The 12,376-nt window shown below is 31.1% G+C and overlaps 1 protein-coding gene across 1 annotated transcript; it reads left to right on the top strand.

Moving 5' to 3' along the window:
- The first annotated feature begins 9,410 nt into the window (after positions 1-9,410).
- Positions 9,411-11,074, top strand: LOC129285824 (uncharacterized protein At5g19025-like). Its single transcript, XM_054921739.1, has one exon. The coding sequence runs from the start codon at positions 9,873-9,875 to the stop codon at positions 10,581-10,583; it is 711 nt and encodes a 236-aa protein (XP_054777714.1). The 5' UTR covers positions 9,411-9,872; the 3' UTR covers positions 10,584-11,074.
- Positions 11,075-12,376: the final 1,302 nt, after the last annotated feature.

Genomic DNA, 12,376 nt, shown 5'->3' with positions numbered 1-12,376 from the left:
GAAAGGCATGATTACATTTATATATTCATATAATTGACAATAAACAAAAAGCCCTAATATTGGCAATATAACACATTATAAATTATAAATTAAATACCCAAAAGAGACAGTGGATCTATACCACTAAGCCTCTGGGACTCCTCCACGTGTCACTCGTGGCTCTTCTCCTGAAAATTGTTAACCACATAATGAGACTCAAAAGTCCCAGTAACCAAAGCCAATTTATGATAGTGTATACAAACAGTTAAGTGTGTGCTTACTAAGTGAGAATTAAAAATAATATAATTCCAACAAATATAAGAAATATTACAATACACACAAACAACCATCCTTATATCCCTCCATTAACCTCGAGCCGTAGCCCTCACTCGGTGCTAAATTACCCGGCCAAAGGTAGATTAGCCCGAGCCCTTACAAACCACCTATTGAGCTCTAATAGGGGCGTACCACGTGTCACATAAATACAACAACAATAGCAAGTCTTCCAACATCTCCCACAATAATCAAACAAATTCATAATAATATTGCACAATTATATAATATTACAACATTTATAATTTTCTTAATAATCACCCAATTAATATGAAGTAACACAAATTATAAATTAAAAGCATGGTTACCTTGTGGCTTTTTCAATAAATTATTCCTTAAAATTTCTCTCTCACCACAATCTTCACCAGTAATACAATCTACAAATAACATATTATTTATAAATATTAGTTTCAATTTTTGAAACTAATAAAATAATTCTAATAATAGAATTAAAAATATAACATAATTCCTAATCTCAATCTTAATACAAATCTATAGTTAATACTATTAAGTAAAATTTTTAACTCCTCTTTTAATTATCAATAAACATTAATAATCTAAAAATCAACTTCTAAACTAATTTCTATTATTAAAATTTTCTTTTTATTTTATAAATTCGTACCTAAAATATCCAAAAATTAAAAATTGAGTCTCTAGCTTAGAATCATAATCCTATAACCATAATAATTCATTTCTCATCCCAAATAATCATCTAAACCTCAATAAATCAACATATATTTTTAGATCTAGTTTAGAATTTGATCCATAAGCCACAGATTCAAAGATCATCAATAAATTTATACTCTAGAACATTTATTATACTACTGACAACCTCAAAAATTATATTTATTCAACATAAATTCATCCCTCTTCCAGATCTTAAATTTTTTACCACTACAAACTCAGAAACTAAAGAAGAAGGATGACTAAGAAAAAATTTTAGAACACTTACTTAGTCTTGAAAAGCTTAAAATTACACCCTAAATATCCTATTAAAAACTCTTACCTTAAAACCCAGCACCGGTGAACTTGGCTCACAGATGCTCTCTCTGCCTCAGCTCACGCACGAAAGAAGGAATGAAGAAATGAAGGAACAGGTGAGTTTTTATAAAAATTCAATGGATCCCACATCTTTTTTTATTATTATTTCTTCTTTTCTCTCTCTTTTTTTTTATTATTTTATATTACTATTGATGCGGCGGCCGAAAGCGTTCACGTTTTCTTCCTTCTTCTTCCTTTTTTTTTGCATACCTTTTCCCCCTTTTTTTATTATAATAATAATTTAATAATATTTTATTATTATTATTTTTTTAATTAATTTTTTTTAATTTTTTTTAATTTAGAATTATATCCTAAGTTAGATTTAATAATCATTTTCTACTAATTTTCTTACCTCTAAATATTATTATTATTTTTTTAAAATTTCTATTAACCCAAATTAACTATTAAAATTTAAATTGGGATGTTACATGATGAACATGCACAACATGAGCATATTTTTCATACTAGATGCTTCATCAAAGAGAAAGTGTGTAGCATGGTAATTGATGGTGGTAGTTGTACTAACATAGCCAGTACTTTACTTGTAGATAAATTATCTCTACATTTAACTCCATACCCTAAGCCCAACAAATTGCAATGGTTGAATGATTGTGCTGAAATTAGGATTTCTAAGCAAGTGTTGATTACTTTCTTTGTTAGGGTTTATACTTGTGATGTATTATGTGATATAGCCCCTATGCATGCTGGACACTTATTATTAGGTAGGCCTTGGCAGTTTAATAGTAAGGCTACCCATGATGGTTTCAAAAATTATTATAAGGTGGCTTTTAAAGGTAAGACCATTGTATTAAATCCTCTTAGGCCTATCCAAGCTTATGAAGATCAACTGAAGATTGTTTAAGATTACAAGCAAAGGAGAGATCTCCTTGATTATGGCATGAGTGAGAGAGAAAAGAAAGAGAGTATTACTTTACTTGAAAATCAATCAAAAGAGAGGAGAAAGAGTGGTGAGAAGGTGAGAAAAGAGAAAAATAAAACTGTGGGAGTGAAAGAAAATAGTGAAAAGAAAATATTATTGTGTGAAAAAAGTGAGATTCAAGAGGCTTTGATAAATGAGCAAGCTCTTATTGCAATTCTCAAGAATATTTATTTTTCTATTAACACTCTTGACTTTACTTTGCCTTTTAGTATTATCTCTTTATTGCAGGATTATGGAGATCTATTCCCTGATGAGGTTTCTGATGGACTTCTTCCCTTAAGAGGAATTGAGCATAGGATAGATTTCTTGCCCAAAGCTATTATTCCAAACAAGCTTGCTTATAGGGCTAACCCTGAAGAGACTAAGGAGATCCAATGTCAAGTAGAGGAATTGATAATGAAAGGCTTTGTGTATGAGAGCTTTAGCCCTTGTGCTATCCTTGTTATCTTGGTACCTAAAAAAATGAATCTTAGAGGATATGTGTTGATTGTAGAGTAGTCAACAAAATCACTGTAAAGTATCGTTACCCTATCTCTAAACTTGATAATATGCTTGATAAGTTGGATGGTGCTTCTATATTTTCTAAAATTGATCTTAGAAGTGATTATCATCAAATTTGTATGAAAGAGGGTGATGAATGGAAAATTGCCTTTAAAACTAAGTTAGGATTATATGAATGGTTAGTTATGCCTTTTGATTTGACTAATGCTCCTAGTACTTTTATGACATTAATAAATCACATTTTTAGAAAGTTTATAGGCAAGTTTGTTATGGTTTACTTTGATGATATTTTGATTTATAGTAAATCTATGACTAATCATGTGAATCATCTTAAAATTGTGTTTGACACCTTGAGGGAATATAAGCTATATGCTAATTTTCAAAAGTATTTCTTTTGCATAGATTCTGTTATCTTTTTTGGGATTTATTATTAGATCATAGGTGACAAAGAGCTCTATACTTTAAAGAGGGCCTTAGAAATATAGCAACACTATTTATAGCCCAAGAAATTCATCATTCATTCTGATCATGAAAGTTTAAAGTTTTTCAAGTCTCAAGGTAAGTTGAACAAGAGACATGTTGGCTAGATAAAATTTATTGAGACCTTTCCTTATGTGATTAAGCATAAGCAAGACAAAGAAAATGTGGTTACTGATGCCTTATCTTGAAGATATACATTACTTTTCTATTTGTATGCTCAATTATGTGGCTTTGAGATTCTAAAAGATCTTTATAAAATTGATTTTGATTTTGAAAATATTTAAAAATCTTATGAAAATTATGGATCTAGTGATTTCTTTAGATTTGATGGATTTTTTTAAGAAAAACAAATTATGCATTCCTATTTGTTCTATGCGTGAGTTGCTTACTAAGGAAGCACATGATGGTGGTTTGATGGGATACTTTGGTATAGAGAAAACTTTAGCTATTTTGTCTGATCATTTCTTTTAGCCTCACATGTGGAAAGATGTCATATTTGTTTGTGACAAATGCATTAAATGTATATAGGTAAAATTTAAGGTCTAACCTCATGGACTTTATTCTCCTTTACTTGTCCCCTCATACCCTTGGGAACTTGTTTCTATAGATTTTATAATTGAATTGCTTAAATCTTCTGTAGGTAAAGATTTCATATTTGTTATTGTTGACAGATTTTCTAAGATAACACACTTCATTACTTGTGCTAAGACTAATGATGTTGTTAATAATGCTGACTTATTCTTTAAGGAGATTGTTCGTTTACATGGTTTACCTAAGACTATTGTGAGTGACAGGGATGTGAAGTTTCTTAGTCACTTCTGGTATACCTTATGGCATAAATTAGGGACTAAGTTATTTTTTTTACTACTGCCCTTCCACAAATTGATAGTCAAACTGAGATAGTCAACGGAACTATGACTACATTGCTAAGAGTAATAATTCATAAGAATTTGAAGAATTGGGTGAATTGTTTACCTCATATTGAATTTGATTACAACAGAACTGTTCATTCTTCTACTTCTTATTCTTCATTTGAAATTGTTTATGGTTTCAATCCATTAGCTTTTATTGATATTTTACCTATGCCTTTTTTTAAGCGTACTAACACTCATGGCAAGAGAAAAGCTGAGTTTGTGCAGGACTTACATGTTAAGGTTAAACAAACATAGAGAGAAAGAATGAGCAATATGACAAGCAAGCTAATAAAGGCAGGAGATGTGTGATCTTTAAGCCTAAAGATTGAGTTTGGTTACATTTAAGGATAGAGATATTTCTAATCAAAGAAAGTCCAAACTTCAAGCCTGAGGAGATGGACCTTTCTAAGTTTTAGAAAGAATTAATGATAATGCTTACAAGATTAATTTGCCTAACTCTTATGGCAATGTTAGTGCCACATTCAATGTTTCTGATCGATCTTTATATGATTCTGTAGATTTGAGAATGAATCCTTTTCAATTGGGAGGGAATAATGGATCCCATGACACAAATGACATGGCATCAATGATAATGAAACTTGAGGATGGTGATCCTAAGCATGGTGGCATGAAAGGAGTCTAAGGCAAGGAGCAAGGAGCCCAACACTTTCAATCTAACGTGCCTAAAGACTTTTACAATATATTGAAGGTCCAATGACAAGAGCCTGGATTAAAGCCATGAAGCAAGCCTTGTTTAGTCTTATGCAAGAAGTTTAAAAACTTGGAGAGCATTGGGGCACTCCTCTCAAACCTAAAGGAGAGCATCTATATTTGTATAATATGCTTAAGATCCAAATCCACAGAGTCAAGCCTAAGAGATGCAAACCTTAGCCCAATACAAGGAAGATTACAAGTAGAGCCTCTTACAAGCAAGAAAGTATGAAACCCTAGTGAAGAAGTCAAAGGTAGCGTGATTTTGAATCTTTTATGATTCCTTAATTTTTTCCTTAATTATTTCCTATTTTAACGGTTCGTTGACTTGACTCCCTTTTCTTAAGGAGCAAGGCTAGTTTTAGTTTCCTATTTTGAGTCTAGTCAAAGATTATGATTAATTATATTATTAATTTTTAAGTTTTGTAATCTCATAATTTTAGAATCACATCTCCTAAATTATGTGGCTGAATAGTTTTTTTATTTTATATTATTTTCTTTCTCCTTTTAGTATTATGAAATTAGAGTTTTAATTTTAGAAAATAGTCTTCTCTATGAGCCTATATATACTAGGCATGTTCCCTATTGTAAAAAGAAGAGAAATTGAATGAAATTATTCATTTTAGAGTTTAAAACTCTTATGAGCCTTAATGCTTTGTGGTGGCATCCCGTGTGAGAAACAGACGTGATTAAGAGCGTGATCAACTCTTATAGTGTCTTCAAAGGTTGAGATTCTTAGAGATAAGTGCTCTATAGGATCTTATCCTTGATCATTATCTCATTATTTATTTCATTTTTTCTTCATTTTCATCATAAATTTCGTCCCTTTCTTTTTTTTTCCTTGTGTTTTTGTTGTATTTCAGGGTTCTGTCCCTAAACTAGTATGATTCTACTTCCGTGTCCCCTATCAATTTGTTTTGTGGTCCGCACTGTTAGGTGCACCCTAATGGAGTCCCTTCTTTTCTTTTATTATTAATTTCTCTTCTTTTCCTCTCATCATTTTTAGACCAAAGTTTCAACAGTTCAAACTTAATCCTTAATAAAATTATCATTTTAATTTTACATAAAAATATATAAAGATATTTGAACTATTAACATTTGATCTAAAAAATTTAAATATATAATATTTTATTTATATATTTTATATAAAATGATAATTTTATCAAATATTAAATATGAGCAGATGAAAATATTTGATCTAAAGGTGATGAAGGGAAATAGAGAAAAATGGAGAGTAAGGGAAACGGAGATGCCGTGGTCCTACTTACTCTTCACTAATTTAATTTCTCCCTCCCTCTCTATTTTTTAATATTAAAGTTCTTTTTTTTATAGTTTTGTTTCTATTTAATTATTTTATATGGTTAATTTAATGTGATAATTTTTTGGTTCAAATATGTTTATATTTTTCTGGCTTTTCTCCATGTTTTATATTTTTAATGTACAAATAATGCTTAATTATTTATGGGACTATTTTAAAAAATGTAATTTAAAGTTTAATATTTTTCCCTAAAAAGTAAAATTGGTTGCAATATATATATAAATAATAAAAATTATGTTTTTTTTTTTTATATACATCTAAACTTGGTTTTAAATTATATCACTTAACCAAGTTTTAGTTTATCAAACCAACTTTTAAGAAAAAAAGTACTCTCTTGGATTTTAAATATAAGAGAAACTATTATGTGCCTTTTTGGTTTTATTTATAAACAAAACTAAATTTCAAGAAGCATTATTACATTTTTTTCCAATTTGTCTCTTGTAACATCCCAATAATTATTCCCTTGATTAATTAAGATAATGAAGGATAAATAAGTAAATTTAAGTATAAATGTGTTCAAGGATGGTTAAAGATGGCTAATAGGCCTATTAAATTTGGTTTTAGTCATTAGATTATGTTCAAAAGTAAATTAGGCCACCTAGGCTCAAATTATAAAGAGAAAATTGAAATTGGGCTCACTATGCATTATGCTGCCACATAATGAATTTTTGTCGCAACGTAATTTCTAGAATCAGGTCTTTTTTAAATGCAAAAAACATTCTAATAGAGGGAGGGACACCTAAAACAAATAAGAGGCAACAGAGAGAGAGTATTTTCTTCGTTAGAACATCAACTTTTGAGAATTTTTGAAGTTATTAAAGCTTAATTTCACCTAAGTATTCCTTCTTTATCTCTTTTCCTTCACTTTACATGTTTTGAAAATAAGATTTTAGGTTAGGATGAGAATTTTTTAAACCTAAGGCTATGGCTCTGAACCTATAACTCTACATGAGACTAATGAAAGTTGTTTAAGTATTTTACACATAGTTTAAAAGTTTTTACAAGGTTGTGAACTTGGGTCATCCATTTTGGATGAACCTTAGACCTCTAAAGTATGATTTTAAATTGTTGGATATTATATTAGTGATAATTTAAGTTAATAGAAGCTAAATGGAGTTAATGAGAATTAATAAGCCTAATGGTTATGCTTAAATGCAAGAGATTAAAATTTTGGGTAATTTAAGTGTTGATTGATGAAGTTGGAAGAGTGTTTATGTTGACATTAATGATGATTGATATGATTAATTATAAATCAATTATTTTGTGCACCATTTACGCTTTAGTATAGTTTATGAAAAACTTTTATTAAGGGTAAACCCTTGACCTATTACAGGTTTGAGATTATTGAGAAAAATTTAGTTTGTGCATTTTTTTATTAATTAGTTATAGCTATTTATAATTGAATAGAAGATATGATTATGTTTTTAAATGTATGAAAGAATATAAATTGTGGTATACAGTTAATATTTAAAGATTTTGTCATGAAAAAAGAATTTAATTGTGTGAAATTATGTCTTATGCTTTGTTTAAGCATGATTTAAAGAAAACATGAATTTGGAAAATGATAAAATCATGATGAGAGTGTAAGGGAGTATGAGATGTAGTGAGTATGATAAGTGTATGTCATGTCGAGAACTTTATTAATAATTGCATATATTATGTGTTAACCATGATTTCATTGCATGATCATATGAGATGGAGGTTTCGCCTGTAAGGAGAGGAGTAGATAATGAAAATTCACATGGTAAGGTCGTCTTCGAAGCTTGATAGATTGTCTCTTTATTTTATTGTCCCGCTTGTTTTTCGAGGGATTGTCCTACTTATTCATCAAGAAACTCAAATCTAACTAGTCTTCACCGATTAATGAGAATGCTAGATTAGGAGTACGACATCCTATGATTGTTAGTATTGAGGGAACTCGTGACTCACAAGTGGAAGGCTTGGGTAGTCCAATGATAAGGATGAATCCCACTACATAGCTATCAGTTTCATGTTGAAGGTATTAGGAGGATATAAGATTGGTATTGATAATGCATATCGTTATATGGCCACATTATTATTTTTGTGGTCTTGTACATCTTATAAAGGGCACATAGTTGTTAGTTTTGTAACTCTTGCATGCTAAATAATCTAATGTCACATGGTTGTTAGTTTTGTAACTATATGAATTAGCTAGATTAACCTTAACTATTGAGTAGTTATTCTTATCAGTCTCTCTTCAATATTATAGGTGCTAGCTTATCAAGATAGGACCAAGGGAAACAGTCAAAGGCTTATTCTAGGCCTTGTTTATTCAAGAGTTGATGTGTATAATTTATTTTGGTAATGCCAGTTAGGAGATTGCATGTTTTTGCTTACTTGAATTATTTGATTCTTGATCCAAGTTGTGTATTTTGGATCTTAGATTATATGTGAATTAAATGTGAAACCTAAATAGGATTAAAATACTTGTACAAGTAAGGAATGAGTATATTTGTGAATGATGATGATTTAAATGTGAAATTACATAATTGAGACCTCTTATCATTTTGAGATTAAGGGATTGAACATTGAAAATGTGTTACACATGTTATTGAAGTGCTATAGTATGTTGCACAGGTTTTATTGAGTCTATTGAGTGTGATTTAGGTTTTGAACTCATGACACTTAGTTGTAATTTTGGACACCTTAGTTATAATTTTAAAGATAAGTAATTAATTCATTAGGAAATGTAATTTAGTTAAAAATAACTTATAATATTGAATTGAGAGTGTACTATATTAAATGTCAATAAATATTATGGTGATTATTTTTAATTATTTTTTTTAAATTAATTTTTCATATTAATTTTTGAAGTTATTAATATTTATTTTTAAATTTATATGATATTTTGAACCATGAAATTAAAAAATATTAATTTAATTATTACGATTCGGTAAAAATTAAATTATAATGAAATTAATACTTTTTATACCATTCTTTAATCATTTAAATAATAAATATATTTTTTTAAAAAAAAGTAGAGTTAGAAAGGGTATTTCCATATCATTATGTAATAATTTGGCCAAAAAATATCATTATGTAATTGATTATATTTAAACCGAAGATAATATGGCCCACCAAATCATTTGTAAATAATAATTTGAAATCTATGAAAAAAAGCAAATCCAAGCCCAGTTCCGAAGCAGCCCACGACGTGACTCATCCTCGCGCGACGCTCTTGCTTTCCGAATATTTGATATTTGTCACAACTTACAACATCTGTACGATTCGTTTGCGAAATGGTGAACCGTCATGACGTTCAAAGACTAGTAATGACTCTTCTTTGTCGTCTCTGATTCTTCCTCCGCTTCGGAACTCTTCAAGCCGGCCTTAAACCCCATTTTACACTTATATCTGTTTTGGCTTTTTCTCTGTTCAATTTAAAGTAACTCTTAGGTTGCATCCAATATTGGATTTGAGCTGTGAAAACTGCCTTGAGCCGTGTGGGAAAAGGAGATTGATGCATCTGGTCACCGACCTCTTTTGATCTTCTGGATGACTTCAATTTCTTCTCTTTTTAATTTCAACGATTTGGATAGATCCGATTCTGGTCTAGATTGATTGTTTTAATCTGTAATTTTTTCTGGTGGGGGTTCAGTCGTTGATTGCATTCAATTTCTGGGTTCTATCTGAAATGTTCTATTTCGATAACTCTATCTCGCTCTGCAAGTCCGTTGACCAGCCCCCTGCTATGGCGAATTCTAGTTGTTCAGCCGACTTGGGTTCTAAATCGAGGCGAAGCAATAACATCCTGCGGAATAGGAAAACGCCCACTTCTTTCAATAGTCTGCAAATCCCACCTTGCGATCGATCTCGATCTCGATTTGCGGTGGTGGATGCTGTGATATTTGTCGCTGTAATTTGCGCGTGCGGATTCTTGTTACTTCCCTACATTCAGATTTTGATAATTAAGTCTATTGAGATTGGTGGGACAATCCTGCACGCGGTGAAAGAGGAGTTTTCTGCGGCCCCTTTGATCTACATCTCTATAGGACTAAGTGTCTCTTCTGCTATATTGGCTACCTTTTTAGTCGTAACTTGGACAGGTAGAAAGTGTGGGAATCCCAATTGCAAGGGCCTTAAAAATTCTGTTGAATTTGACATTCAATTAGAGACAGAGGATTGCGTGAAGAATTCAGCTTCATTGGGAACAGATGGAGATGAATTCAAGAAGGGCTTGTTTGAACTGGCTCGCCATCAAAACAGGGAATTGGAAGCTCAACTCAGGAAGATGGCACCCCCTAATGGAAGGGCTGTACTTATTCTTAGGGCGAAGTGTGGGTGTTCTATTGGTAGATTACAAGTTCCAGGTCCCGCCAAGAAGCATCGAAAGATCAGGAAGTAGTATCACACATGAGATGAGACCCGTTAACTTTGTAGGTGTTCTCTGGTCTATCTAATGGGGAATTAGCCTAGGTTGTCTTTAAATAAGCCCTCTCGGCAATAAGTTGTAAGCTTGTGATGACTGACGAAATATGGATCATAATGAATTTGTTACACCTTGAAATATAATAACCCTTAATTAAATTTGCTTCTGGGGATTACTTTCCTGTTTTAGGTTTATTAGTTTCATCATTCATGGTCGCAGTAATAGCAGTCTGGGAATCAATGTCCACAGTATCTTATGATTTACCTGTTAGAACAGAGAAAATTGTCATTCTGGTTATCTGGCATTATTATGAACATACATTAAAACCTTGTCAAGTTCCAGTCTCGAGATGTTATGTGAAGGCGCAATAGTTTGCTTATATTTAAGATCTTTGTTTCTTCACTTTACTGTAATGCTTGTACACTGGTGGACATTCTAAGCAGAATTTGCGAATTTGACTATCATTAGCTATGCAAGTTGTTTCATTGCCTGATTTGCCACTTATACCAAGGTGTCCTACTTGAATTTGCCATGAATTTAGTCCCTGGTATGAATTGAACGACAGGGGAATAAAATCGAGGCTAGTGTCTCGCTCAATATATATATGCGCGAGCGCGCAAGTGTGGCTCATGATTTTTCTTTTCAATCGTGTCTCCCACTGTAGTTTGATGAGTCTGGTGTGTTGTGCAAGTTTATTTAATATCTGCTGTTGGCATTGTTTTCACGTCTGTGTCCTGCTCTCGTTATACGAGCATTTTCTCTAATCATCATGAGTTCATAACTTCATATTGTGCGAATACATCATTACAACTTTGACCATCTATTTCCGGAATCCACAAAAAATTCTCTTAAATAGACTTGGCACTGTACCAGAACAACATTGTATTGATGTTTTTCATTGGTAAGTGAAGCTCCTCATTATTGGTGGACAACTAAAGGGACTATAATAAACTTCTCAGTGGGAATGAGAATTTTTTTTTTTTACCTGAAAATAAGAGTGTACCATTTGAGTAACAACTATTTTGGCTTTGATTGATAGATGTTGTCAAGAACAGAAATTTATTGTATCATATTATCAATTCTGCCTTGCCTGCCTTTATTATTGTAGGTCCAAAAAGTTCACCACCTTTACCCTGGGCAAAACTTGTGTTTTCGTAAATAACATTGGTATTAGACATACTCTAAAATATAGCTCCATAATCATAATGGAGCTCAGTCGCTTTATATAAATAAGGACAATGAGAAAAGTTGTTGCGATTATTAGAAGTGCATTGCTCTCTCAAGGGCCCCCCTCCCTCGTTTGGTAAGTGAAATAAAATGGATGAAAAAAATATAAATAAAAATAAATTGATCAAAAGAGACAGTGAATCATATTTACAAAAAAATAATAATAATTTAATTTATAAAATTAGAAATAATAATTCATGAAATTTTTGAAGGGCGTAATGATTACTACATTTATAATATATATTAATCAGTTTTATTATATTTATCATAAAAAAAATAGTGATTTAATTTATTTTTATATTAATTTTTTCAACTCATTCACTTTCATTCATTTCTAGTAGTCAAATAGAGTTTTAGTTCATCTTTTTTTTCAGTGCCATTTTCCCTTTCTAATTTTCCATGAAGCCAAGGGAGAACAGGAGTCCAAGCACGCACTAGACTGAAAAATCCTCCAGCAGCAAATGAACAAAACAAATGATCTCATTTGGTGTTGGCAAAAGAATGAAAAGAAAGAAACATTCATTTGGGAGGCAATCAAAGTA

Source organism: Prosopis cineraria, unplaced genomic scaffold, assembly GCF_029017545.1.
Source record: "Prosopis cineraria cultivar Desert tree isolate PC_DT_omini unplaced genomic scaffold, ASM2901754v1 PC1, whole genome shotgun sequence".
NCBI classification, from domain to species: Eukaryota; Viridiplantae; Streptophyta; class Magnoliopsida; order Fabales; family Fabaceae; genus Prosopis; species Prosopis cineraria.
Note: the sequence above shows the minus strand (reverse complement) of the source record. Positions and strands in the feature narration are given on the sequence as shown.

Excerpts from the sequence above, each read along its gene's own strand:
- LOC129285824 (XM_054921739.1), top strand. The coding sequence starts at position 9,873 with ATGTTCTATTTCGATAACTCTATCTCGCTCTGCAAGTCCGTTGACCAG.